Here is a 27,208-nt window from a genome sequence, read left to right as displayed (position 1 = left end):
AAGGACGTTAGGGACTCTGAGAGATTGGTTTCTGCAGCAGGCAAGAAATGAAAAGCCTGTTTGGAAAGGCATCTGTGTTGGAGATGGAGACTAAATTCAGCCTAAATCATATAAATCATAGGCAGCACATTCGATAAGCTTAGCGGTGACAGTGAAAAGAGAGATAGGGCGGGAGCTGGAGAGGCACTTGGAGTGAAGGGTTGTTTTGGAAGAAAATTTTTTTTGCAAGCACAAAGATAAAGCGGCTCGTGCTGTGAGGGGAAGGAGCCAGGAGAGCGAGATGCAGAGGAGGAGGACGCAGACAGGGGCAAGGAGGATGAGGAGCCGGTGCGCTGCAAGGTCAACAGGACAAGTGGCAGGGCTGGAGACGAGCGACCACGGAGGCAGGGGCCGGGAGGAGAGTCGCGAAGGAGGCAATGGAGAGCAAACGGCAAGGACGGCGGGAGGGAGGGCAGGAGATCACGGCTGGCTTTGTTAAGTTTCTCTTGGGAGAAGTGAATGCGATTCTGTGCAAAGAGCTCATTTTTCTGGGGAGTCAGGAGAAGGCAGGGAGTGAGAAGTGAGTCAAAGGCAGTGAAAAGGCAGCGGGGATTGCTGCGGTGAGGGCTAGTTAATCTGGGAAAGAGGACTGTTAGGAGGATGGTGCAGAAGTAGGAGAGAAAGCACTCACGGTGGGGAGGAAGGTTTTTAAAAAATAATAATTTTAAAGCTTACCTCCCCAAAAAATTTCTCAGAAGTGTATTAAGAATATTCAGAAAGCCTCAGAGGGAGTGAAGAGGGTCTTGATCAGCAAAGGGAGCTACAGCTTAGAGACCTAGAAGTCTAGGGATAAAGTCTAAATTGGCAAAAGCCAAGCTGAGTTAGGTGTTGAAAAGGAGAATGAAAACAGGAGCGAAGCTTTCCTTAGCCATAAAGTTAAAGGAGAATTCAAGAAGGACAAGAGGAACCATGCGGTGACGAGCATGTCAAGATTAAAGACAACATAGGCATAGCCTAAATCAGAATTCCTTGTCTCAGTTTTCATTACGGCTGAAAAGACTGACTGTCAAAACAAAGACCAGATGGCTAATAGAAACACAAAGACCACATCCAAGGTGGAAAAAGAATCAAAAGAGTTTAAAGTACTGGGGCTGGGTGATCCGGGTAGCCTTGTTTTAAGGACGTTGAAAGAAGTAGCTCATGAAGTCACAAGCCTGACCATTCCAGCCGTCTCAGCTTATCAGCAGCTATTAATTGAAACCACAGCAAAGCTAATGTGGCTTTGCTGGGCAGCTGCAGCTGGAGACCGCTGCCTTGGGTCTTGCCAGCCACCATTTGCAGACATTCGGCTCTTGATTTTAGTTGGAAATCCCACCTGCAGCAAGGCGGCATAGACAGGAGCCTGGAACCGAAGACAAGGGAGTTATCCAGCTCTCCAAGGTGGATGTCTGATGAGGGAAGAAGCCACAATTTGTGCATGAGCTTGTGTGGGTGACCATTCATAGTAAGCACCAGTGTGTCTGCTTCGGGGCCTGCCTAGCCGGTCAGTCACAGCGACGACCTGCGTGAGCCCCCTGGAACAGCCAGGCCCTGCCCGCGGGTGGTGTGGTCTGTCCATGTTTCCCATGGGCCCGGCCCTTGCATTTACTGTTCAGCAAGGAACAGAGAGGGGCAGCAGGAGGAAGCCCTCCCTGCGTCTCCGCGCATGCAGCGTGTGGCCTCCCTCCCCGAGGGCGCGATGTGAACGAGGTTGCTGAGGTTGGCAGGTTTGTGCCCTGTGGGATGCTCGCCTGCAAGGCGGGTAGTGCCAGGAACCACCAGGAGAGATGCTGGAGCTTTGCTGCGAGCCCCACGGACGCGGCAGCCGCGCTCCCTGGCTCAATTTTTATCTGGACAGACGGCAGTGACGGTGCAGGGAGGGTGCAGGAGAGGGCCCTGGAGGCGGGAGCCCCAGGCCCTTGTGCTGAATGTTCCTGTGGATTTTCCGCCTTGGTAGAAGCAACAATATGGGGCAGTTGCAGCCTCACACTGATTTTCGAGGTAAGTTGCCTTCTGCATACAGGAAAGAGAGCATATGGCCCAGTGTGTTTATTTCTCAGCCAGGATCCTTTCAGGCTTGGCAAATTACATGCTTCTTGCTGAGGATCAATGCGAGTGCCAAGTCTGAATTTCTGAAAATGAAAGGGATTTCATTTATCACAGCGCAGGGGAAAGGATCTGAAAAATGTCCTTAAGTGTGTAAAAAAACCCCACCTTTTGTTTGTGCTCCAACCGAACAAGCGAGGGGAATTCTAGCAGAATTTCACCCGGAGTGAAGGAGCGGCTTCGGCTGTTCCCCACGCGCGCGGCGGCGGCTTGCACGGCAGAGCGGGCTCCGTGCCGCCAGCGGCAGCAGCCGGCGGCCCCGGGGGGGACGGGTGATAACGTGGTGCAGGCTCTGGTCATTAGAGGGAAGGGCACTGCCGGCTCCGAGCTCAGCGTTTCCTGCACGAGAGCTCCCATAAAGCACCTTCTCCTCGTACCTCCGCTTCTCCCAGGCTCCGCGTGTCTTCCTGTATGTGCTAGAAGCTTTTCTTTCTGTTACGGCATTTATTTTTATTGTGTCCTTTTCCCTCTGTTCCCCTCTTCATTGGCCCTGTGTGACTGTTTGTTTAAACCATTTGCTTGCTTTCATCTTCCATTTCTCTTCCCTCTCCCTTCTCAGGGGCTCTCTAAGGGTGATTATCCTTGCGCTGCACATTAGCTCTCCTCCCTCCTGCTCCAGGATGCTCTCAGAGGGGGCATTGATTCAAGTTAAAACCTTTAGCACTGGAATTTTTTAAAAGGCACCGGCTCGAGGGTCCAGCGTGTTCCTTGAGACGCTGCCGAACAGCAGGGCACGTGCCTGGGGAGGGACATGAGCCGGCACGGGGAGGGAAGTGCGGCTCCAAGGGGCACTGGCTGTCCAAGACCTAGGGGCGCTTCCTCAGCCCCCAAACACGGCATCGCCGTGCTCTGCGCCTTGGGCCCAGCTGCTGAAACCCAGGATAGGCAAAACTGAGGAGCAGGAACGTTTGCCCCTCAAAGCTCGCCCTTTTGGGGCAGCAGAAACGTAACAGGGAAACACCAGAGATGTTACATGGAATAAAAGAAATGCTCCGATTTTAAATATGCTGCTTAAAGATGGACAGCACTCTGTTAAAATGCTGTGTTTCTAAATCCCACCTGTGCAGTTTCGGATTTGTGCGTTCCAACTTCGGTGCTGGAGCAGGAGTCAGTGGTAATGAACAGTAACAGCATTCGGAGGCAGCGTTTCCAAGTCCACAAGCCACAGAGTAAAGTTACCAGCCGTTTGGCCTTGCATTCTTTGAGATGAACTTCTGACGGTTCTTTGCTGATAAGTGGTATTTAAAAAAATATATTTGCTTGTTTTAGTATCCTTCGTTGAATAGTTCATCACCAAAAATAAGGAAATTGCTCTCTGATGAACAAGGAAATACACAGAAATAATAGATTGACGGATAGCATTTGTTCTGTGGAAAGAATAAACTGTATTGCAGACATGGGGAGGAGAGATGCAGGGGAAGGGAGGTGAAAGGAAAACAAATTGGCTGCATGCAGGGGTCTAGTGTCAAACGTCAGAGGGATCGTGCTCGCTCAGACGCTGTGTGAAAGACCGTGGCAACCGGGGGCCCGGAGAGAGCACAGGGGTTTGCAGCCCCTCCGCGAGCCCGGCCGAGAGAGGGAATAGGTGAAGCAATGCGCTTTGCAGAGCCTCTTGGTGGATTCATGGTTGTAAAACAACACAGAGTCTCCCTTCATCCTGTGTGCTGGCTCATTCGAGGCAAAGAAAAAAAATCAAGTCTGAAGCGAATGGCTTTCTAATTCCCTTCGTCAGTCAGACAGTGCTGCTCTGCCAAAGGTGGCTTTGCTTTGGGCTGCCTGATTTAGAGAGAGGGATTAAGATCTCTGCCAGACACAATAAGTAACAACATTACAAGGCTTTTAATAGGAATATTTCTGGGAAAACGTAGGAGTATGCTTTTAGCCCGCTTGGAAAACACTGGGTACAGGTGATGTTTTACCGTAACACAGTATATGGAAGCTCAGTGATATTTTTCATTACAGGAATAGGCTGGAGCCCCCTCTTTTTTTTTTTTTTTTGATATACACACGAGCAGTGCCTAAGAGCTGCAGGATACGGAGCAGTGACAGTCAGGCTAGCACAGGGTAGTGCACAAGTGCCAGCTGCCTCTGCCGGTGCTGGGGAGCAGCAGATAGAGCTGTGTTAGAGGTAAGGTCAGATAGCGCCGTTATATCTTGTACATCACAGGCCATTAAATTGCACCAGCAAGTTGTGTTTATCCGGAAAGGCTGTCATCTTTGAAGACATCAAAAAATGGAGATCTGGCATTTCTGATGGGTAATGAAATCGTGGTATAAAAATGTGATTCTTGTTGCTGATTTGAATCTGTCTCAGCTTCCAGCCCTTGTATCTGGTTTTGCCTTCTTCACTAGATAAAAGAACTCTTTAAAGCATTCCATTCCTCGTGGAGGTATTTTTATATGCCATGGTCAAAGCATCCCTCGGTTTTCTTTGTGGCAGGCTAAATGGATTGAGCTCTTTAAGTCACTCGCTGGAAGACACTTGCTGCCTCAAATCATTTTTTTGACTTCTTTTTCTGCTCTGATACTAAAATGTAGACATCTGATTGTATATATTTTTTCTGGTACCATCCCTCCAATGCAGCATGCAGGACAAAGTCACCCCCGGCTTCTATTTGCTGTTCCACTCCCTATGTATCCAAGGGTTGCATTGGCTCCCGTGCCGCAGAGGGCACGGGGGGTTCACGCGGGGCTGCCTGTCCGTTCTGCACGCGGAGATGCCGCGCTCGGGTCCACGCAATGCCGTGGCAGCCGCGCTCGCTGCTGCCGGCCCCTGCTCGCGTGCCCGGCGAGGAGCCCTGGCACCGCTCCTGCCTGTGCAGCCCGCCTCGGGGCTGGCCAGGCCTCGGCATGACATGGCCGGAGCCCTGCGGTGACTCCCATGTGTGGGAGTCTCCGTGGGGAAAGCCTGGCTTCGTGTCTGCTCTTAGAACTGGGAACAGGGGGTTTCCACCAGGCGTAGGTAAAGGCTGTTACCTAGAAGCCTAGAAGCACACGGCGGCGGAAGCAACACCCTTGTGCTAATCCTCGTGCTTCCTCCAGCTGTTACGCAGCGCACCAGATCCGCTGCAGCTGGCGGAGCTCCTTGTGGAGCTTTCTTCCTTTGAAAACTCTGGAATTAACTCATAACGTAACATGATACGGAAGCGAGTGCCTCCTGCGGCATTACCGCTGGGCCGGATTTTTCCCTCTGCTCGATGCGTGTGTGTGCATAAGAGCCAGTTGTGCAATCGGATTTCTTTCTTTTTGAAGCGGACGCGGCGAGGCCTGGGCTGCAGCGCCGGAGGCAGCTGTGCACCGAGGCTTGCTGAGGAAGCTCCTGCTGCTGCTGCTGCACAGCATGCCCTCTGGCTCCCGGTTTTCTTATTCCCGCCTTGCTCTTCACCCTTGCAGTGGCTGCAGCGCAGGGCTCCGCTGTCTGGCAGCGTGGCACCGCTCCTGTCTATAAATGGAAGCAGTTGGCGCCTCTCCCAGTATAACACCAGATAGTCCTGTGCATCGGTTATGCAATCTGGAGCTTGATGACTTCATCAGAGCCAGGGGGAGGAATAGGGGGCGGCAGGAAAGAAACCTTTACAGGGGCTCTGCTGGGGCCAGCCCGTGTCCCGTCCCCAGCAAGGGGGACGCACAGACAGGGGCGAGGAGAAGGGCTCCGTGGAAGGGTGGCTGGGGGGCTGCGTTTCCCTGCGTGCGGGCCCGGCAGTGCCGGCTGCCCCTCACGGCCTGGCACGGCGTCGCGGCACCCGCGTCTGACCCGTGTGCCAGGGCAGCGCGGCAGGGGGACGTGCCAGGGCGGCAAGAACGGAGGAGAGGAAGCTTTCGAACCAGGGTGTTTGCTAAAAAGAGAAAGAGCCTAAATATCTGAGAGCTGCCTTTCAGCAGAGAGGCCTTCAGGGAATATCTGTGCAAAGTAGAGATGCGGACAAATTGTGTTTTCTTGTTATTTCCTCAAAAGAGCCCTTGAAAACCTGACCTTCATGCAGAAAGGCTCATCTCCCAAACTGCACTCGAACATTGATTTTAACCCTTTTGCTGATTGGGCTTTTGGGATAATAAGATTACTTTTCCATAGTTTTCCAGTCTCGCAGTCACTGGCACCACTCAAGCTATCTGTGAAGCAGGTGAACCCAAGCCTTACCCTGGAATGCCTTTTGACAAGGATCCTGAGGTGAACTGGGCCCTTTCCACCACGTCTTCGAATGAGGTGCCGGAGTGCTCAGCACTCAGTACAGAGGGTGCCCCGGCCGGGCGCAGCCACGAGAGCCGCCTGGGGTTATTTATTAATACACCAGACAGGGTGACAGGGATCACCCTCCTCATGGCAGCCAGCGGCTTACGTGGAGGGACTGGGATATTTCAGACTTGACTTTTGGCTGTCGGTGCTTAATCTCTCCTAACATGCCCGGCCTCCTGGCACCCGCTTGTTCTATTTCCAGCCTTCCCAGCACGGGTTTCTGCGTGGCCGTTTAAAACTGCTTGTCCGTATTGCAGCCGGCTGCCCTGAGGATTATTCCCACCGGGGACCGAATCCTGGCGCAGGTCTGTGGTGCTGCAGTGTGGCGCCCCGTGCCTGTGTCCACCCGGGATGCAGGCTGCTCTGGCAGGAACAGGAGACGCCGCTGCTTTTATTTCTCTCCTGTTAGTGTTTCTTTCTTTGAGAATAAACTGCTGGCACTTCAGGGCAGGGCAGGATTAGGCGGGGGGCGCGGGGCAGTAATCCCGGGATTACCCTGCTAGTGACCCCCGGCTCGGCAGCCCTGTGCGCTGCTGTCGCGCAGCCAGCAAGCCCTTCCTCCCCGCGCCGTCCTCCTCCTCCTCAGCGCTCCGCGGGCGGGCAGCACCACCTGCCGGCTCCAGATGCTTCTCAAGTGTTGAGTTTAAGAGATCTTTCAGTTCATCCCATGCCCTTTCATCCCTGCTTTTTTGGTTTTATTTCTTGTTTTTTGTTTGTTTGCTTTTGGTTTTGCTTTTTTCCGCACTGGTAAAAGGCTGCAAACTGGACTAGGAATGGGGCTGCAGCATCGCATGGATCCTGCACCATTGCAGCTCTTGGGCTGTAGCTCTGGGGTGGAAATTTTAAATAAGCACGTTGCATGGTTAAATGTGCAGCTTCTGGCACAATACAGGGGGAACTCATGTTGCCAACTTTCCCCGTGCAGTCTGTGTGCCTAAGACACCAGCTCCTGAACCCAGAGGATTATGTGAAAAAATTTGTTATGGAGAAGGCGAAGGAAGGGGAAAAGGAGGGAAATGTTTGTCTGGTTTCCATAATGATGGAGAAAGAAACTGTTAAAACGTGACTCAAAGGTTACCTACCCTGAGTGAAGATAAAGCAAGTATGTAACCGTCTTTGCTATTAGCGACTGCAAAGTGACCTTGCTTTATTTGAGGGGCGCCTAGAGCTGAAACCCCCGGTTATGATGGGAGGAAAGAGGAAGCTGCCACCAGCTCCATGTCATCCACGACAAGCCGCGGGGCTTTTCCAGAGACGCTTGCTTTCTTCAAGCCCAGTGCTCAGCACAGGCTCGCTGTCCGTAGCTTCCCTCCCCGCGCGCGGAGCGCACGGAGTAACGCGGCCGTTTCTCTGTCTTGGCGCAGGAGCAGCACCAGGCGGGCCTGTCCCGCGCGGCAGGGCCCGTGCCGCCGGGCGCCGGCGCTGCCGCCTTCCTGGGCAGCCAGCCGCAAGCAGCCCTCATGAAGCAGATGCTGATTGAGCAGAGGGCCCAGCTGCACGCGATGGAGCAGCAGAAGCAGCAGTTTCTACGGGAGCAAAGGCAGCAGCAGCAGCAGATCCTGGCGGAGCAGGTACAGTATCGCTGTCCCTCAAGCACTGTCACACGTGCTGGTATGAGAACTAAGTGTGAGGGACAGGGCAGAAAATGTTCTGATAGGTCAGTAGTTGCTTTAGCCCTGCTTCACCTCCCTTGCTGGGGAATTACAGGTTAAAATCTGGGCTCCCTTTGAATTTGAGGTAGGGCTTGTTTCTGTTGTGGTACCACTGAAATATTTCTAGTCCTCCCTTCATAGAGTCATAGAATGCTTAAGGTTGGAAGAGACCTCTAGAGGTCATCTAGTCCAACCCCCTGCACACGCAGGGTCACCTTCCCCTCCCTTCTTCTAGTTCTTTCAAGAAATGGAAAAAGTTTCCCCATAGTGAGCAGGGAGGACGCTCCTTGAGGTATTCAGGGATGCATGAGTATGATCAGAGGTGAGCAAATGCTGCAGAATGAGGATGCCGTAACACTCTCTTGTGGGTTAGGCCACTTCAAGTGCTTAAACCCAAGAGCCAGTCACTGACCCGGCTATTGAAGGCAGGTCTAAAAGTGCTGAAGAACTATAGGGCTGTGCTGTTAAATGTGGTGGATATAGATGAAAAGTGTTGATGAAAGTCACATTCCTCAAGCACTCTGCTTTTTTGGGAGCTTTGTGCCTAGCAAAATTCCCTTTATCTTTTTGATAGTTTGTAGCAAGCTTTATTGAACACAGGGATTTAGTATTTGCTGCTTCTTCATCTTCACCATTCCCTTACCTTTGTTACCCAGTCGTACTTTTGGACACTGAATTTGTTCCTGCATTAACTGCTTAGTCAGATATACCCCAGTCTTTGAAAGCACTGATAGGCTCACTCTCTGCTTTTATAATTAACCATTGATTGTGTTTTACACACATTAGTATTCATAGAAAACAACCACAGAAGATCAGATTGAGTTGGATCAAGGGATGAAAACATTTTGCCATCACCTGCTCCTCAAATATCATTCAGTGAATCAGAAGACAAAAAAATAAGTGCCTCAATAGCCCTTTTTATTTTGGCTAGAGAATGGTTCTGGGCCACAGCATTGAGTTTGGGAGGCAGTACCCATCGCAGCTGATCATTTTGAGAGCTCTCGGGAATAGGTCTTGTACCAGGAATACCTGCCTCTAGGCTTTGGCAAGACTGGGGGAAGAAAAGGTTACAGTTGCCTTTCACACCTAGGTGTACAGTTATCTCCTATGCTTCTCTCTCTCTGTCTTTTTTCAGTATAAAGATAGCTAAGTTTGCACTTCAGAGGTCAAAATGAAGAGCTTGTAAGTGAGGAGGGCTGATGTTAGCCTCAGTGCATATTCCGTTCCGAACCAAAAGGAGTCCATGTGCTGAGTAGCCCAAGTACTCTCAGAAAGACTCTTCAAATGAGTCTGCTTGTCTCTTGAGAACAGCTTGCTAGAAATCACTGAGGTTTTGCTGCAGCATTTTTGTCATCAGCCCCTTTCTTAGCTTGCTAATTAATTAATCATCTCTTTCTCATTTGTGTTTCTTTTTCCTCATTCATTTTCAGCAGTTGCAGCAGCAGTCCCATTTGCCTCGGCAGCACCTCCAGCAGCAGCGGAACCCGTATCCAGTGCAACAGGTCAATCAGTTTCAAGGTAAAATCAAATCCTTTTTCCCATCCCAGAGTCAGCATAGGCCCCTACAGCAGGCACATGAAGGTTTGTTAATTTGGTGAAGACCAGAGGTTAAGCAGTGTGCCTGAGCAAGAGGTCATGCTGTTGGGTGCTTGCACATACTGCATATTTTACCAAAGGATTTTGCTCCCTTTTGTATATTTAGTTAAGTTTCTAATTTCCTTTCTGCTCCCCTCAGCAGAAGCTGCATTTTTCATTTGTCCATTTTTCTGCCTCTTTGATTTATAGATTCTGTGAATTTTTCTCGTCTTCCCCATTCTCATTATGTATATTTGTTTTCAGTGAGTGTCTCTCACTCGTCTTTCTTTTCCTCCTCTTCATTTCCCACTTTGTTTAACTTGGTGAACAGGGAATTTCAGAGAGGTCATGTTAATCTGGAGAAGGACTAGGCAGAAGTGCCTGATAAAGGGCAGGTATGGAAAAAACAGTGAAACTCATGACATGAAAATAGAGGGTTTTTTAATCAATTTAAAAGTGCAAGGATTATTTCAGTGTGCAGATAGTTGAGGAACTTACAGATAAAGATTTTGGTTTAGGAAAAAAGTTAACTCTAAGCTTTTTAAGTACAAAACATCAGCTGAATGTCTTCACTCACCATGGATTCTAAATATACACAGATGTAAGACACGTTTGTGCTGTGTATTCCTGACAATGCTGAGCGCTGCAATAAAAACAAGTGAGGCAAGCACACTGCAGCTCCAGTATCCAGCCAGTGAAGGGGCAGCCAGCCTTTCTGCTAGTCTTTAACAGAGTAGCTCTACAGATCACCTTCTAATTCTTATTTTTGGCAGAATAACTTCTATATGAAATGAAAATGTTCTAGGTAATTCATCTGCAAAATCAAAACGTGTGTGCACCATCATACATTTATTGAGAATCATATGTAAAATTTCTTATATTAAACCTTTTTTGAAAATATGTCTTCACATCTTTTATTTAAAAGAAATGCAGAGCAGAGTTTAGGCTAATCTGAGCAAATAGAGAAATTATTTTCATAAATGAGCTAATTTAAGTATAAATATTAGATCCTCTTTTTCTATTTAGTCACAAGAACGTAAACCAGTGCAGTAGGTTATGAGTAAGTGAGACCAGAAGGTGGCCCATAATCTTAAAAGTTATTGCATCTCTCTTTTAACTACTTCTTGTCTAACGGCTGTGTCAAACAGTAGCTCATAGAAATATGTGAACTACTTGCTGATAGGGACTCCTCTGGAGGTTTTCAAGTGCAGGGTTCAATTCAAAAATAGCTGGAGATACATTAAATAATTCTTTAACGTTATTCATGTACTTAGGCACTTGCTGGAGTCACTGTAAAAAGTTACATCTTCCACTCATGAAAGAAAGAGGTGATCTAAAATAAAAAGGAGTGCCAACCATTGAGAAAATAGTTTAATTGATAGCATCGGTGTAGTAAAAGCTACCGTGACATTTTCCCTATGCAACTGAGATCCGTATGGTCCCTCTTAATGCTTTGTTATCTGTACGCTGGAGAGTTGACCTGAAAGCATCCTCCAGAAGTTTTGCCTGCAGTCAAAAAAAGGAGATGTAGCCATTTGCTTAGTTCATGTGTGCAAAACTGAGAGGCATTTCCTTTATCCATATCCATTTCTCATGGAAACCGAGCTGATGCAATACCGGCAGGGCCTGCTATTCAGTATTCTGATATTCCAGCATGTTCTCCACAGCTGAGGAGCAACTGATAGGGACTGATTTAAGACCGATTTTGTTGTGTAGTTTATGACTCTTAAGCCAACCTTTTATATTTACATTTAATAATATTTGAGCTGGGACTAACTCTCTGCATCATTCTCTTGGAGCTTCACCTGCAGACTATTGTTGTAGTTTGCTGTGGCATTGACTCAAAACCACAATGAACCCGTGGCACAATCAGAGCTCCCGTAATTGTTTTTAAATAAAGATAGTAAATACAGAAGTATATTGGCTTCCCAGAAATCTATTACTTCCCCCTGCCTCCCTCCCACAAAGGAAGACAAAAGGATGGTGCCGTTTTCTGGCACGGTGTGGAATTTAACAAGGTTAGGATTTTCTGATTTCCCATCACTGACCTAACATGGAGTAAGATGTGCTTATAATATTGATTCACTAATTCACTCTTCCTACTTTAAAAGTCCACAAAAAACAATTTTTCTTCTTTCCATAGATTTAAGCAGTAACAATGATATAGAAAATCCATTCGTTATGCCTCCTGAGCTATTAAAAAATTGACTGGCCTTCTGAGCCTGACATTTCCATTTTCAGGGTTACTTTTGAAAGACAATGGAGTTATTTAAGAGAGAACTTCAAATAGTTAACTGAAGTTCAGCTGTTTTGCTTCTGTTGAAGGCCATGGGAGGTTTTCTCATTTGCTTGGTGTGAGCTGCATCACGCTTCTCTGAGAAAGATAAATACTACTGAATTATATTGTGTGTGTTTATAACTTTAAAAATATTGTGGACTGATTTTTTACATAGGGAAGATGGTCAGTGGTCCCTGGAGGCAGGGGCGAGGGAGCACACAGAAAAAGAAAGCCTCGAATTCACTTTTGAAATAGGAATCTTTTTGGACTCACACATTACACAGATGTTGTTATTTCAGGAATCCAAAGCCATCAATGGTTTTGGGTACAAATCCTAAAATTTTTATAACTGAGACTTTTTTAATGCATAAATGATTGGTGTTTAACCTTGCCAGCCCCATTTTAGGCCTTAGGGGAGGTTAGGCCAGTGGTCTGTATTCATAGTATTCTCTACTGAACAGTGACCCGTTTCACCAGTTGAGTGCATGATATGATGAGCGACTCCTGCTTAGGGTAGCCCTCCAAATGTGTTGTCCCTCACCCCCAAGGAGAGGAGACTTTGCCAGAGAGGACTGAGGTTGAGTGAGGATGATGTGGGGAACACACAACCTCTGAAATGTGACTAGCAAGTGGATAACCCAAGGCTATGTCAGGGTGGATAACCTTCCAGTTCTCTGCCAGCCTTCACATGAAGCAATACATCACTCGAAAAACAGAGCGATCTGGAACCCTTCTGTGCTGCAGGAAGCTCCTACAGATTCTCCCTTATGCAAAGAGGTGTTAATAAGGATGTACAAGGTTGCATTTTTTTCTTACTTTCCCCCTCTTTGGCCAGGTTCTCCACAGGATATGGCAGCGGTGCGGAACCAGGCCGCTCTGCAGAGCATGAGGACGTCGCGAATGATGGCTCAGAACACGGGCATGATGGCCCTGGGGCCCTCCCAGAACCCAAGCACGCTGCCCACAACAGCAGGCCAGTCGGACATGGGCATGGCCCCCTACACCAACGCCTCCTCCAGCCAGCCGGGAATGTACAGCATGAGCACAGGCATGAGCCAAATGTTGCAGCACGCAAACCAAAGTGGTATGAACATGGCACATGGCGCAGGCCAGGGAGCGAGGCAGCCTGCCTCTGCACAAGCGGTGGGAATGGTCAACAACTTTGGTCAGAACGTGCTGGTAAACTCTGCTCTTCCTCAACATCAACAGCAGATGAAAGGACCTGTGGGCCAGGTCTTACCCAGGCCACAAGCACCACGGCTTCAAAACCTGATGGGGACTGTCCCTCAGGGAACACAAAACTGGCCGCAGCGAGGCTTGCAAGGCCTTCCTGGAAGGACTAGCAGTGAAATGGGGCCTTTCAATAACGGTACCACGTACCCAATGCAGCCTGGGCAGCCAAGGCTGTCCAAGCAACATTTTCCACAGGGACTTAATCAGACAGTGGTGGACGCTAGCGGGACAGTAAGAGCCCTGAACCCAGCAATGGGGAGACAACTGCTGCAACCACTACCTGGGCAACAAGGAAGCAGCCAGGCCAGGCCGATGGTTATGCCTGCAGTAGGCCAGGGGGTCCCTGCTATGCCTGGATTTAGTCAGCCTCCTACACAGCAGGTGCCAGGCGGCAGCTTTGCTCAGAGCAGCCAAGCCCAGGCCTACGAGAGGAATCCCACTCAGGACTTATCGTACAATTACAGTAATGAAGGAGCAGGGGGGTCATTCTCCAGTTTAGGAGAGGGCACGGACCTTGTGGACTCCATCATTAAGAGCGGACCAGGGGATGAGTGGATACAAGAATTGGATGAGTTGTTTGGAAACCCCCAATGAACAGGCTTGTATAGTCTGGAGCTTTGGTTGTTACTTTTTTTTTTCTTTTCTTTTCTTTTTTAAGACAAAGTTGGGTATTCTCTCCATCCTTGGATTGTTGGGTTTTTTTGTTTGAGTCGGTTTGGTTTGGGATTATTTTGTCTTCTTTTATTCTTAATCGTGCAAATTGAGCTAATCTGTAGCCAACTTTGGAAGATTGAGGTGATGCTGAAAATATCAGCACCACAAAACTTCCACCAAGTAATCCCTATTGCACAGCAGCCTCCGCTGCATGTCTACAGAGCCGGACAGAGAAACTGGAAAAAACAGTCGATGTCTCTGGTTGAGTAAAGTCGGTGTTTCCCCATTGCACAGAGATACGAGGTGGTCCCAGTACCTCCCAGCTCATTTTACTGTAAACACCGCAACTTTCAGGGCACTGGATGAAAAACATGGGAGCAAACCCTCAAGAAGCCTGCAGATGATTGCACAGGCCTTGGTCAGGAAGAGGCTTAGCCCTGGGTATCGGCCTCAGGTGAGCCACGGTCAGGCCCGCAAGGGCTGCCCTGGGTTGTCACACGGGAACGTGTGGCACACACGTGACAAACCCAAACAGCCGCAGAGAGGCCATTGCTTTCACTGCAGAGTGATAAAACCAGTGAAGATGTAGCAGAACATAAATTTGGCAGTACAGCGAGAAGGACAGTCTGATCACAGGACTGTTACTGGAGGCGCTTAGGTAGGTGGGTTAACTTAATGAGCAATTTAGTCCCCTCGGGTGCTTGGGAGAAGCAGTGGTGCTTCTGTCAGAGCACTTGAGGCTGTCTCGGCTGCCTGGGAGTGGAGAACAGCAGCTGGGAATGGTACTGAAGGGCTAGGAGGTACCCAGAGACGTCAGCATAGGTCCTAAGCAGGTCCCCATGTCTCCTTCCTTCCCTAAGTATTTTCAGTTTGCTTTTTTTCTCTCTTACCTTTCAGCATAAAACAAAGTAAGCTCAGTGCCCTTCTTTCCAGATGAACAACAGCCACCACAAAGGGGCAGAGAGGAGAGGAGAAAACCACCACGAGCAAATGCATAGGGAGAATTTGGTGCTCAGGGTGGGTTTCTGTTCTCTTGAACAGTGCAACATCCGCAGATATTATTACCCTGGTGTTTGAGGGTCTTGATTTGTCACATGCAACCTTCATCTTCTGTTTTAAGCAGATGTTTGGTCTGATCTCTCTTATTTGCTGAAATAAAATTCACTGCAGTATTTGAAAAATAGGGGTCGAGGAAGGACTACTGTAAAGAACTTTAATGAATCAGCAGAATAACTGATTTAGTTACAGCAATGCCAGGGGGTCCCCAGATCATCTTTTGGGCAATAGAGATGTAAGGTAAACGTGGACCTCTGCTGAGCAGCACTGTAATAACGCTGTGCTGTGTCCTTTACAACACCGAGGTGCTGGCTGAACACCCAGCGCAGCGGTGCCAGCGCTCGGAGGCCGAGGCGAGGTGATTGCTGAAACCCACCGCCCGGTTAGGGTCTTCGGTCGCACTGGTGATCGGGGCATGCTGGTACCTACGAGGTAACAGCCATCAACATCCCACCAGCTTGGAAGCCTCTGGCCTAATGCTGGTCTCCAAGATCCATAACATGGGAATAAAATGGGCCGAGAGCCCTCACAGTGCCCTGGTCACCGTTGTCCTCACAGGCTGACCTCGACCAGGGGCAGGGTCCCTTTTGAGGACAAGTTTTTACTGTGGGTGAGACGAGCTGTCAATTCTGTGACATACCCAGCTCGTCTGGACTGCGCGAGATTTTTAAGATGCTTTAGTTAAAACCCTTTTAGCCAACATCTCCCTAAAATACAGCACAAGGGCCCTGCAACTGCCGGGGAGGTTCGGGCTGGGCCGAGCGAGCCCTGATGGAGACCGAGCCCTGCTGTCTTTGTAAAGCTTCCTCCAAATACTCCATACCGGGACCAAGTGCTAGAGAGGTAGATTTTAATAGATTTTTTTTTTCTTACTATGGTGCTGATGTATATGTAATGTTTTAAAAAAAAGAAAAAAAAAGAAATTATTTGTAAATATGTTTTTACAACTCTACAGATATCACTGGGTCTACTATCTGTAAAATATATACATATAAATATATATATATATACTGTTTGTTTAAAATAGAGTATTTTTATTTCATTCCTTAATTCATCCTTACTGCGGTGGTATTGCACTTCAGATGACGTCTAATTACTAATTTGTACTGTACGTGCCCCCGACAGCAACTTGTTTCATTTTACTCAGATTTTTCTAGTTTTCTGTTTTTACTTTGTACATTAAAGCATTGCTTATTTCCCTTCTAAGACCTGTACAGAGCCTCTGGAAATGTAGAAAAGACCTGATGTTAACATACCACTTTTAAAGAAAAGGAAGATAAAAAAAACAAAAAGAAAAGAAAAAATAAAAGAAAATACAATAAACCAAAGGTTGGTTGTTATCAGAGTCATACCGCGGTCTGGGTTACTAGGCCCACTTCTGCTGTGTCATGAGGTAATGAGCTTGTGCACAGGCCCTAAAAGTTTTCTTTTAGCAGTAAACTCTTCACGTTGCTCTCTGCTGTAGTCCCTAGCGTCTCCCCCAGCGCAGCCATCCGTGCCTTCCTGGGAAGACCCGACCGTGTGAGGAGCGTCTGCGGGGCCTTCTCTTGGCGTGGGCCGGGTCTGCACCTCGCCGGAGCTGCGCTGAGCATGGAGCCGCCGTGGGGAGGCTTTGTGTGAGACCGGGGCCGGCCTGCAGGAGGGCCCCGCTCCGGACACAGCCTGTGGTCAACCGTAAGCGTGTGGAGAAAATCAAAAGGCCTTAAGTGCAAGGCCAAGGGCAGCTTTGAATGCTTTCCCGAAGAAAGCAGTGTTTTGGCATACGCTTAAGCACCCTCCTGAAGTGGGATTGGATATTCTTGCAAAATCGGGGCCTTTCCGCGGCGTAGTGCAACAAAGCATGTTTTTACATTTGTAGAAATGCAGAGGCCGCTGCTCGAGAGAATGGAGTGAAGCAAGACTGCGGAGGCAACGGCCAGGCTGAAGGACTTGGGGTAAGATGGGCTGTTGCTTAGTGTGAGTTACAGCTAGGTTGCTTGGTGAATTAATTATCTTAATTGTACGTAATTTGTTTAGGATTTACAGTACCAGATGTAGAACTAGAACATTGATTGAAAATGCAGGCATGACATGACAGTCTGATAGATTCCTTTTCAAGAGCAATGGGAAGGGAGAAAGTACACACAAAACTCAGGGAAAAGTGAAAACATGCATTTTACATTGCAATGGACTGTTAGGAAAGAATTCTGCTGCATTAACCACACACAATTTCTCTCTTTGATGTCAAGGGAAAATTATGTATTTTTTAAGAGTAAAAACAATCTTCAAAACAATTTATGTAATTTCTTCCTAATGCTGAAGTCCAGGTATTCATCCAGAAAGCTGTTGACAATCCCAGCTGCACCCAGGATTACCAAGAAGATTAGAGCTACCAAATTCAAATGAAAGCCTGCTAACCTAGAAGAATGAGAGAGAAAAATACCATTACAAGTTGGATATGGTGCAGTTACCGTAAATCTGCTTGTCCACCTCAATTAAGAGCTATGTGGGATTGAAAAGGTTCACTACAGCAAAACAGACTTTAGATGTCTTGGTAACAGTTACTGAAAGTGGGTTTTGCTGGGGAGTAGAGGGACTCTTAATATTCTCACTGGAGGAAATCTCTACCAGTGTCTCTAAATATTAATGTGGAGGCTGGGCTCTTTTCCATGACAAGCTATCTCAGTCTCGTGGTGTGAACAGCTGTAACTAAAGCAGCAAACAGACTTGAGCATCTTGAGCCTTCAGGGCTGGGTGAGAGGTGCGTGCATCTCATCGGCACTCATTTGTCCGACACCCTCCGCTAAGTCACGCTCTGACTTGCGCGTTGATTTTTGGAATGGAAAGGAAGAATGCAATCCTAAAACTCAGTGGTTAGGGTACTTGCTGGGAATGGAAGAGTGTCAGGCTTGTATTTAAAAAGGAATTTTTAGTGTGTTGATTAAAGAGAAGTCCATTATATTTTATTTGCTCACTTATTTTAGAAGGTCTTGCTACCCAGACTTAATAGTTACTGGTTTTCTGGTTGTCATGCATGGCATCATATGAACTACTGTATCTCTGACTGGGAGATATAAAATTACTTCCCTATATTTACTCTGGAAAACTTGGCTTTGCCTTTCTCTTAAGCAAAAGCTCTTCAAAAGAGGGTGAGGGATTCGTGGCAACTCTAGTGAAGAAGAATAATGATAACCTCTATATAAAAACCATGGAAGACAGCTTTGTGGTCCAGCCTGTTGCTGCTGCAGGATTATTCAGTACAAAACAAACAAAGTGCTTTTATAGTCGTATTGTTTCATATATTTCTCCAGAAATATGGATTCCCAAGCCATTTATTTTTATGACTGGCATATATCATGCTACTTTCTTTTTGTGACTGATTTGTGTGTTGGAAGAGGAGCCTTAGGTTAGGCCTGTAGGATAGTAAGAGTGGCTTCAGTGAGGGAAGAAAATGAATTATGTGTTTGAGTGTACACTCACTGCTGGAGGCGTTTTGCTGATGTTCATATTTTTTTGAGGCAGAATTCATGTTACCAGATGCTGTGCACTTAACATTCATTAACTTATGCTTATCTGAAACTGTGTTTTCTTACATGTTTGGTGAATGTTCATCTACCTATGAGGCCAGATTTGTTTTCCTCCTTTCGTATCTTTTGTGTGGTTAGGATAAGTGTGTTAATTTGACAAACTGAGGGAAAAATGAGCCCAGCAGGCAAGCAGGTAGTGGGTGCACTGTGTCTCAGCAGCCTGGCATCGTGCAGTAATGCTGTGCTTCTGCCTGCAGTCCCCGTTGGCTCTGGATGCCGAATAGCTGCTCAGTGCAAAGCAGGCACCACGCAGGCGCTGCGTGGAGAGCACCAGCCCTCGTGTCTCTCATGACTTGCAGCGCACGCAGATCTTAACCTAGGCCCTGCTGGAGCAGCCAGCCTGCCTCCCTCAGGGTTCTTGTTTCAGCCCTCTTGCTGACACTTTACACATTGCATTCAATTATAGTCACTTTTCACTGCTGGTGCTTGGCGCTCAGCCCAGCTCCAGACCACAGCCTGGAGCTCCCGACCCACGCGCACGTGGTAACTCCTTACCTCCCTTTTGCAGATGCCACATAGCCATAGAAGTACTTGTAGCGGGCATACACGTACAGCAGACCCAGAAGGGCAGCTAATTCTTGGAAAAAAAAGATTAATGGGAGCGGAAAAAAAAAAAAGAAACAGAAAACATAACAATGAGGATCGTAGGCAGTTAGCACTTCGGTTATGGTTTCTAGCTATGTAACATTGTGCGTTTTCATAGCTATCCATACTCTGGGAAGTAATATTGCAAAGGAAATTTTGTATATATATGTATGTATTTTTTCCCTTAAACTTCCCTTTAACTATAGAAAGCTCTTGATACAGATTTACTGGCAACGTGGGCATAGGCCTGTCCCAAAAAAATCTAAAGGCATTCCCAAAAAGGAAGTCTTAAAAAAGGACAGTAATCTGTAGTTCCCCTGGTTTGGTTATCCCGGAGACAGTTTGGTTATCCCAGAGACAGGATAGTGGTTGGAGCACTGTCGTTTTATGTTATTTTGGCGGTTCATGTTAAAGTGTTTGTTTTGCAGAGAAAATCTTATGCTGTTAATAACCTCTTTGCGTTTATAAAGCAGCTTGAGGACATGAGAGGAAGCTGTACTGCATGTTAGCTTTCTGACCTCCCTGTGGGAAAAGCATTAAGTTACCTCCATGTAATAGATGGAGCAGGGAGTGTAAGGTCAGTTGTGTTATCCAGGACTAAGCATTGCCTTTTATTTATTAATTTTTTTCTCCCATTCAGACCATGTAAGCAAGTATTAGAGAGGATGACTTCTACTCTGCTCTGGTTTAACTGCAGTAAATGCACATATGGGAGATGTCTAGCTGAAAAAATGGCTTACAGAGGAGGTAAACATAATCCTTTTCTTACATGTGACAGTGCATATCTGTGTTACTGTTAGAGAATGTTATTTTTCTTGATTCAAGTGTCCATCTTTAGCACATGTACTATTCCTTTCTGCAATGTAACTCTTAGCAACATAACTCTGCCCTTATATTGGTGCAACGAAGATGGAAATTTATCTGTAAGAGAACCCCAAAACAGAACAACTGTTTTGGAGCAAAGATAGAAAATGGAGAGGTAGAAAATAGTTTTTCAGGAAGGAGAAATTTAGTGAGGTATGACCTAATTTTCCGTTCTCCAGACACACATGCTCTGTGCTTGCAAAACATCCGTTGGGGATGGGTTAGTAAGGGAAAAGGTCAACGTTAGACTCTGTCACAATTCTAGCTCTACAGACATCTGCTCCATTGCTGTTAGGAGACTCCGTGGATCTACCTCGGATGCCCAAAAGAGTGAGAGGTTGGAAGTCACAATAGTATATGAGTGCAGGATAGCTGCCCCAAAATAGCCTGCCTGGGTGCTTTATAAAAAAAAATAAGAAGAATGGTTCTCCCAAGTCTTCCCTGCATACCTGAAATATAGTAACTATCTATATGTGGAGATGCTGCTGTTCTGCCTGAGCTTGAATTCTCAGCACTTCTTGTGCCCCAAAATAAACAAATGAGTCATAGCCCAGTGGTGCTGTCACTCATCTGGTGTATAAAATCCCAAAGATTCGCTGTCTTGAACTCTTGTCTCCTTCAGCCATGGCTCTAGGGATGAGTACTCCAACCTGAGCTTCCTCAGGCTGCTTCCTCCCCAGGGACCATAGCTGTGCTTAATGTCCTGTGGGAATTGTCCCATAATGTGTAAATAACTGTTAGTGTGAAACATCTGGGAGCTGCTTTTCTGAACGATTCACCCTGGAAACCCACTGAATAAATGAAAAATAGGGTATGTTCTGTGGTTTGCAGAGAAAAGAAAAACCAATTGGGCTATGTGAATTCAGTATAACCTTACAAGCACTCAGTCATAAAAAATAATGAAGCTGAAGGGAAAAAAAAGCCACGTGTACTATAGTTGACCACCTGGTACAACCAAAGTATATTTAAAAAAAATTAATAAGTGTGTACCTTGGTTAAAAAAACTTCCTGCAATCCAGAGGGTAGACAGGAATAGTGGATAAAACTCTGTACAGTTTTGTCTGCAAAAAAAAAAAAATTGAAAAAACATTATTGTGGAAAGGAAGGGAATTGTGGGTGGGATTTTCAAGGACAGACAGCTTTGGCCTGATTTTGTTTCTTCTGAGGTTAATGCCGTTGAATCTAGTGGGAGCACAGTCAGGCCAGCACTGGTCACTCTTAAGAACCCGTTCTTTATCATTTCATATATGGACACTATTATTTCAAACACTTTTGTGGTATTTAAGCTCAGACAAGGATACAAGGATACAATTACATGGGAGTGCTTAACAGATAACCCCAAATCAAGTGCTTATGCAGCAGAGAGAGACAGGAAATCAAACACATCCCTGGATGTGATCTCTCAGCTCCCCATCCTCCTGCAATTTTTGTGGATCGTTGTTCCCCAAACCGAAGAGGAATGGAGCCATGTAGGCAATTTGGATTGCCCTGCTGAGGCCAAGGCCACTGCTAAGTGGTATCAGGCCTAAGCAGCACGTGATAGATCTTCTCGTGGCTAAGACAATGTCTTTACTTGTGGACACCTGTATTTCTCACACTAATATTTTGTTGGGTTATCTTTTCTTGGTTGTCATTCAGAATGAATTTCTCTTTAACAAATTATGTAGCCTTCTATAACTAATACATACTGTTACCTGATATATTATCTTATATATTCTATGTCTATTTTTATTGCTATCCCATAGAACTACAGTCACAGAAGATGGAATTGCTTTGAACAATACAGTGTTAAATATAAATACTTAACCTTAGAGGCATTAGCTAATCTCTAGCTGAAGACGTTTAGGAAAACCTCATCTTTTTAGACAAGCTATCCCACAATTATCCACTGGGACACATTGAGATTGTGTGTGCTCTTTTCTTCTGTTTTGTGTTAGACACAGTCCAAGAACCAGAACTTGAACAATGACCAGTTTATATGGGCTGAACTTAGCCCATTATCAGTAAAACAACAGCTGAACCATCCGAAAAGTGATCTGTGTCTTTAACTGCATTACTTTTCATGTCTCAGGCGAAGGATGCAAAGAAAAGGTGATGTCTTTAAGATAAGGTTGCTTATCTTCTGGACTGAACCTTCTTTTTTTAAAAAAGCTGTACAAAAGTTAGAATTCCTGGAAGGTTGGTAAAAAGATTCTTGATACAGAAAATTGAGCCTGATGTTATTCAACGCATGAACAATTACGTAGATTTTCATGTGTAATTTATACACATTACAAATTTGAATATAAAATCAAGACGTGAAAAGTGCCATAAATGTAAGAATCCACTACAATATATGTACAACACACAGTGCAACCACTTCCTCAAATCACTGGCTCTGCAAATGGTGGTGATTAGCCCTGGATCACAACCATTTCATGTCAGAGCAGAGTGGCAAGCGTCATTCCCTAGAGATAGGTACAGATGAGAGTTCACCAGCAGTTAAGATGTAGTGTCATAACACAGAGCAGGAGATAAATGCAACTTTTTAAAGCTCATTTTATCTTGGAATTCTCTAGTGCCACATGAATTAGCTAAATAAAGATGTTATTCGTTGCCACCATCGTAATGATCTCAGAACTTACTGCGCACGAAATGTTCTCTCAAATTCTGGAGCTCCAGTGACAGCTGGGGGCATCACCTTGTGTTTCCTCCTTGATTGTCCCACCAGCCAAACAAAATGGCCTGTAGGCAAAAATAAAGGCTCGCCTACTATACAGCTTTTTCTCAAAAACAAACCAGCAACTCACTTGAGTCCTTAACATATGTCATTTATTTGCAACGTCAGTCGCTTTTAAATCAAAATTGCTGCTCTTTGCATTTCATGTGGTGGAAAGAGAACAGTATGAGATAAACTAGATTTTCCCCCAAATCAAGTCTGAACTTCAAATGCAACTTACTTGGAGGAAGGAGAAAAAATACCATTTCAGAAATATATCCATTCTGTTTTAGCGTTTTATGATTTAACATATCCTTCTGCTCTGCCTGAATCATAGACCATGTAGCTTAGGAGCAGTCTAGCTACCCTATAGCAGTGTGTGCTGTGTTAGGAGTATCACAATAACCAAATTGCCCTGATTGAGGTCACCCCCCTTACTTGCTTAAATAGTGTGTGATTATTTTATTTTAGTGATACTAAGAACAATGAAACTTTGGGGTACGTATAGGATATTGTTACATGCTCTGTAAACAAAAATGCAGTAGCCACCATACTAAAATGTGTGTAGCAATGTCTAAATTTTTAGATCCGGTGCAGTGCTGTGAACAGCAGAGATTACCTACTGCAAAGCAACTAAATATCAGCTGGGAAAAAAAAAAAAAAAAAAAAGATCTATGCATTTCTGGACTTTGTTTCAAGGATCTCTTCTGATATCTGTGTTCCTCATTTTTATTGGCATCCTTATTGCAGAAGTCTGCCTTTAGAAGTCTATCGGAGGCTCACAAGGACCTGAACCTTTGGATAGCCATTTCCAGTAGGCAGCAGATCTATCGGGCTTCTTGCTGTTTGACTTTAAAGCTCCCTGGGTACCTGGAGGTCTTTCTCCAGCCACGTCATAGCCCCCTTTGTGGGAAGCTCACAGACTGCCTCTTACCTGAGAGGCCCGGATCTAGAAACAGGCACCTGCCTGAGCTTGCTGAAAAGGCTGCTGTTGCGGGCGAGCTCAGAGCATCGCTTCAGGCCTCCCTGCGGAGAGCAGAGGCATTGAAACACAGCTGGCGATGCTCGTGGTGCTGCCCTGGGCACCTTTCATGTCTCAGCCTTGCAGCCAAAGCCTTTTCCCAAAAAGGCCCTTTCCTATCTGTCTTCCCTCCTGCGGGTAGTTGGCTCTCTGCAAGGTAGCTTTACAGGACCTTGCGTTGCTCTTGCGTCCAGTAAGGCCTCCTCCCCTCGCGCCCTCGCATCTCGTTATGTCTGGAGATTCACCCATTTATGTGACACCTTGCAGTATTTTCAGAAGGAAAGAATAGCAGTGGGGAGGCTTTAGGGAACATGCTTTAGGGAGACTGAAATTCCTGGAAGCACAAAGATGCCTTTTGAGAAATATTTTCCTGGGAAATGTAACTAAACAGTTGCTTTTTGACCTCTGCCACCTGCCCGCCACCCTTTTTTTTTGGTGACAAGTGCTACATGCTGGCAAATCCTGCCTGGCTCGTCAGTCAGAAGTGCTAGGCAAGCCTTGGCATGTCATGGCACTAGCGTTTCCAGCCAGCAGCAGCTTTCCTGGCTGCGACGCTTGCCGACAGCCTGCGCCCGGGATTGTTGTGCTGCGGAGCTCGGGGAGCTGGAGGCAGCTCATCACATCTGAACCAGCTGGAACAGCCTTGAACGGATGCGGGGCAAAATAAACGTACTGCAGTAAGAAAGCTTACTCCAAATTTAAGTTTTGTGATTACGGTTTAGCAAGAGCTAAAGCAAATTATTAAAGTCATGGGAGAGCCCTTCTGCCCCACACCCGGGAGATGCTGTGGGGAACACTGCAGAAAGCAGTGCTGCAGGATTTTCATAGCCTCTTCTGTATCCAGCCCCACTCTCTTATCAGGTTGTTCAGGTCTTGCAGGCTAAATTATATGACTTAGGTAGTTACAAAGTCTGCTTGACTTGCCCTTGTTGGCTTTTCTGTTTCTGTTTTTTTTTTTTTTTTTTTTTTTCCAGGTGGTATTTATGGTTACTAAGTTAATATCTTTACTTTGAAAATGCAGGACAAAGCCAGCCTTCAAGTAACGTTACTCTCAAACACTGTGTGTGTTAAAAACCTTATAGAGAAGGTGGTATTTATATGGAAATGTATGATAGTGCATGTTAATTTGCATGCCCTTGCCTAACAGCCCTTTTAAAGAAAAATCAGCTGCTTTTTAGTAATTTCTTGCTGGATCCAGGAATTAAGTGCGTTTTTAACAGGCACGCACAAGTTCAAAGAGATGCTTGAAAATGCAGAAGTACTGGTGTCTTCCCTGCTGGATTCTGCCCTGTATCACTGACTGGGGATTCGCGTTGTTCATTTGCTGGATTCCCTTGGTTTCCCATAAATCTACTGTAATCTCTCGAGCAAATCTTAGCTGCTTACAACTGGATTCATGACTGGAAGCCACTTGCTGCATTGCCTCTGCTCTTCCTGCCCTGGAGCATTTCTTGCACAGCTACTTTTTAAGTGACCTGACTCTTTGTGTAACTCACAGTTCTGCCGCGCTACACCACGTCTTTCTGTGCCTCTGATGACTGCCGAGCGAGACCTGACTTGCAGCACTGCTTCAGGGAGGTCGTGTTGCCTCTTAGCACCTTCCTACCCCACGACCCGAGGCACAGCAGAATAAACCCAAGAGCGAACAGTGCACTGTAAGTGCTGGGTATTTGGTGTGTATTTTGCTCGCAGCAATCAGTCACGCTCCAGGCTGCTTCCCCTACCTGAACTGGGTATAACTCTTGCTTACAGTACCAGTTTTGCAACATTCAGGGAAATGGTGTTTTGCACTCACACTGGTTAATCTGTGGTGGTTTACCCAAGCTAGAAAGAGTGCTGGAAATAAAACAAGCCGCGATGATTTGAATCAGATTAGCAGATCAGATTCTCAACAAGATTTCTCCTCAGACTTCATGCCAGACTGCCAGTGTAAGTTAAAACCTAGGCTGCCTTGTCTTCTCTGTAATTTTACCTACGATTAACTAATATGGAAGAACCAATGCAAGGAAGAATATAGGTATTTCCTCCTCCTTTTTCAGTGTCAGTATCTGCACAGTTCCTTGAATTTGTTGAGTTTTGAACTTTCTCCAAGTTTTCAGACTAAAAAGACAAACAAGCAAGCCCCTTAACGCTTGTACTCTGTTAAAAATTGAAAGAGGCTAGTTGAACTTTCACTGAAGTTGATGGCAAATACTGCCACCGGATAGAAATGTAGCTGATCTGAAAATACGAAATCAGAGCTTGATACAGGTAACCCCAGATGTTACAGTTACATGCTCCATCCCTCCAAAGACATGCAATTTAGAAAATTAAATTTTAGGTGCTTTTTATTTGGCTTTTGTTGTGTTAGGTTTTTTTTTTCTCTCTCTCTCTTTTTTTTTTTTTTTTTAAGGCAGAAAGGTCATGTTCTCAAGCTTTTCTTCCACCAGGTAGTAACATTATTTCAGCAGCTGGGGGTTGAAGAACAAGCGAACAACCAGTCACACCCCATTAAGTAATCTGGCAGTGCTGCAGGTATTTGAAATAAGGGCAAAGCAATTATCTTTAACTCACTCTTAATCTCATGCTAACTTAGCAAAATTGCCTTCAAGATGTATCCAGTTTTCTGCTGTAAACACAGCTACATGAATCAACATATCTCAAAGAAACCAATGGCAAGCACTAAAAGAGCTGCGATGAACTTAGACTGACACATAGAAAAAGCAGTGTCCCAGACTTGCCCACTTCTTTCCCTAGTCATCTGGCCTGGTAAAATGGGGAAAATGTATGTCCTTAAATCTCAGCACAATATCTGTAGGGAATAAAATAAATCTATTCAGAGTCTTAAGAAAATCTATTGATAAGAACATTGTATGTAACGCGCTTATAACATTGCTGCCTGCTCTCTATAGGTTCTGTGTGGGTTTTTTTTCTTTTTTTTTTCAGATGCTGAATACTGTGCAGTCTATACAGGGGAATAATTTTATAGCACTTTTAGTCCGGCATTCATGTATTTGATTTGACAAATTTACTCTCACTTTTGATGTTTTCAGTTGCTTAATATTCAGGTACCTGAAAAAGAATCAAAGCTGAGACAGAACATGGCTTTTGGGTAACTTTACAGCCAGTTACAAGCTCTCCCAATAGTACAATTCTAAAAAGTCAGTAAACAAAATAGAAATTGAAAACAAATTAGTTTCTCCCACAGGGAAATGTAATCTGTCCCACTGTGCCAACGCCCTCTCAGACTACAGAGAGGGTAAATAATGTTCCAGTGAGAAAAACCTTAGGAGTCCTCAGAAATTAAAGTTACATAACAGCTAGTTCAGCATAATTCCAGTACTTCAGAACCAGTGGAAACCTCCCCAGGCCCCAGCCACACAATCCCACAGATCTTACATTGCTGCATGGCGGAGAGAAGGGTTACGGCAGCGAGCAAAACTAAACCACCAGCCATGCTCCCGGCAGCTTCCGCACGCGGGCAGGGTGCGTGTGCAGGAGGCAGAAAGGTTGAGCAATAAGGAAGAACAACGGCTTTTCAGGACTGTAACAAAGATCAGCCCTGGGGGGAAAAAGAACTTTCTTAAAGCTGGAGCGCAAAATTACAAGCATTTTTAGTTCTTGAAAAAATTAAAAAACAGCCAGCCAGATCTGCTCGCCTCTTGCCTGTGTGAAAACACAATGAGAAC

The 27,208-nt window shown here is 46.0% G+C and overlaps 2 protein-coding genes across 2 annotated transcripts; one reads left to right on the top strand and one right to left on the bottom strand.

Annotated features, from left to right (window-relative positions):
• The first annotated feature begins 7,831 nt into the window (after positions 1-7,831).
• On the top strand, positions 7,832-13,735 carry MAML3 (mastermind like transcriptional coactivator 3). Its single transcript, XM_010219367.2, has 3 exons — positions 7,832-7,929; positions 9,441-9,528; positions 12,699-13,735. Exons 1-3 carry the CDS (start codon positions 7,861-7,863, stop codon positions 13,688-13,690), a joined length of 1,149 nt encoding a protein of 382 aa, XP_010217669.2. The 5' UTR covers positions 7,832-7,860; the 3' UTR covers positions 13,691-13,735.
• Positions 13,736-17,040: 3,305 nt separating this feature from the next.
• MGST2 (microsomal glutathione S-transferase 2) lies at positions 17,041-26,996 on the bottom strand. The gene is made up of 5 exons (XM_010219368.2): positions 26,919-26,996; positions 22,446-22,545; positions 20,812-20,882; positions 18,868-18,949; positions 17,041-17,203 (listed from the first exon to the last, which is right to left on the bottom strand). The coding sequence occupies exons 1-5, from the start codon at positions 26,974-26,976 to the stop codon at positions 17,071-17,073; spliced, it is 444 nt and encodes a 147-aa protein (XP_010217670.2). The 5' UTR covers positions 26,977-26,996; the 3' UTR covers positions 17,041-17,070.
• Between the last annotated feature and the right edge of the window lie 212 nt (positions 26,997-27,208).

This window comes from Tinamus guttatus, unplaced genomic scaffold (genome assembly GCF_059628265.1).
Source record: "Tinamus guttatus ecotype Peru unplaced genomic scaffold, ASM5962826v1 Tinamus_guttatus_pri_ptg000247l, whole genome shotgun sequence".
NCBI classification, from domain to species: Eukaryota; Metazoa; Chordata; class Aves; order Tinamiformes; family Tinamidae; genus Tinamus; species Tinamus guttatus.
The sequence above is the reverse complement of the archived record's forward strand: the minus strand, read 5'-3'. Positions and strand labels throughout refer to the sequence as shown.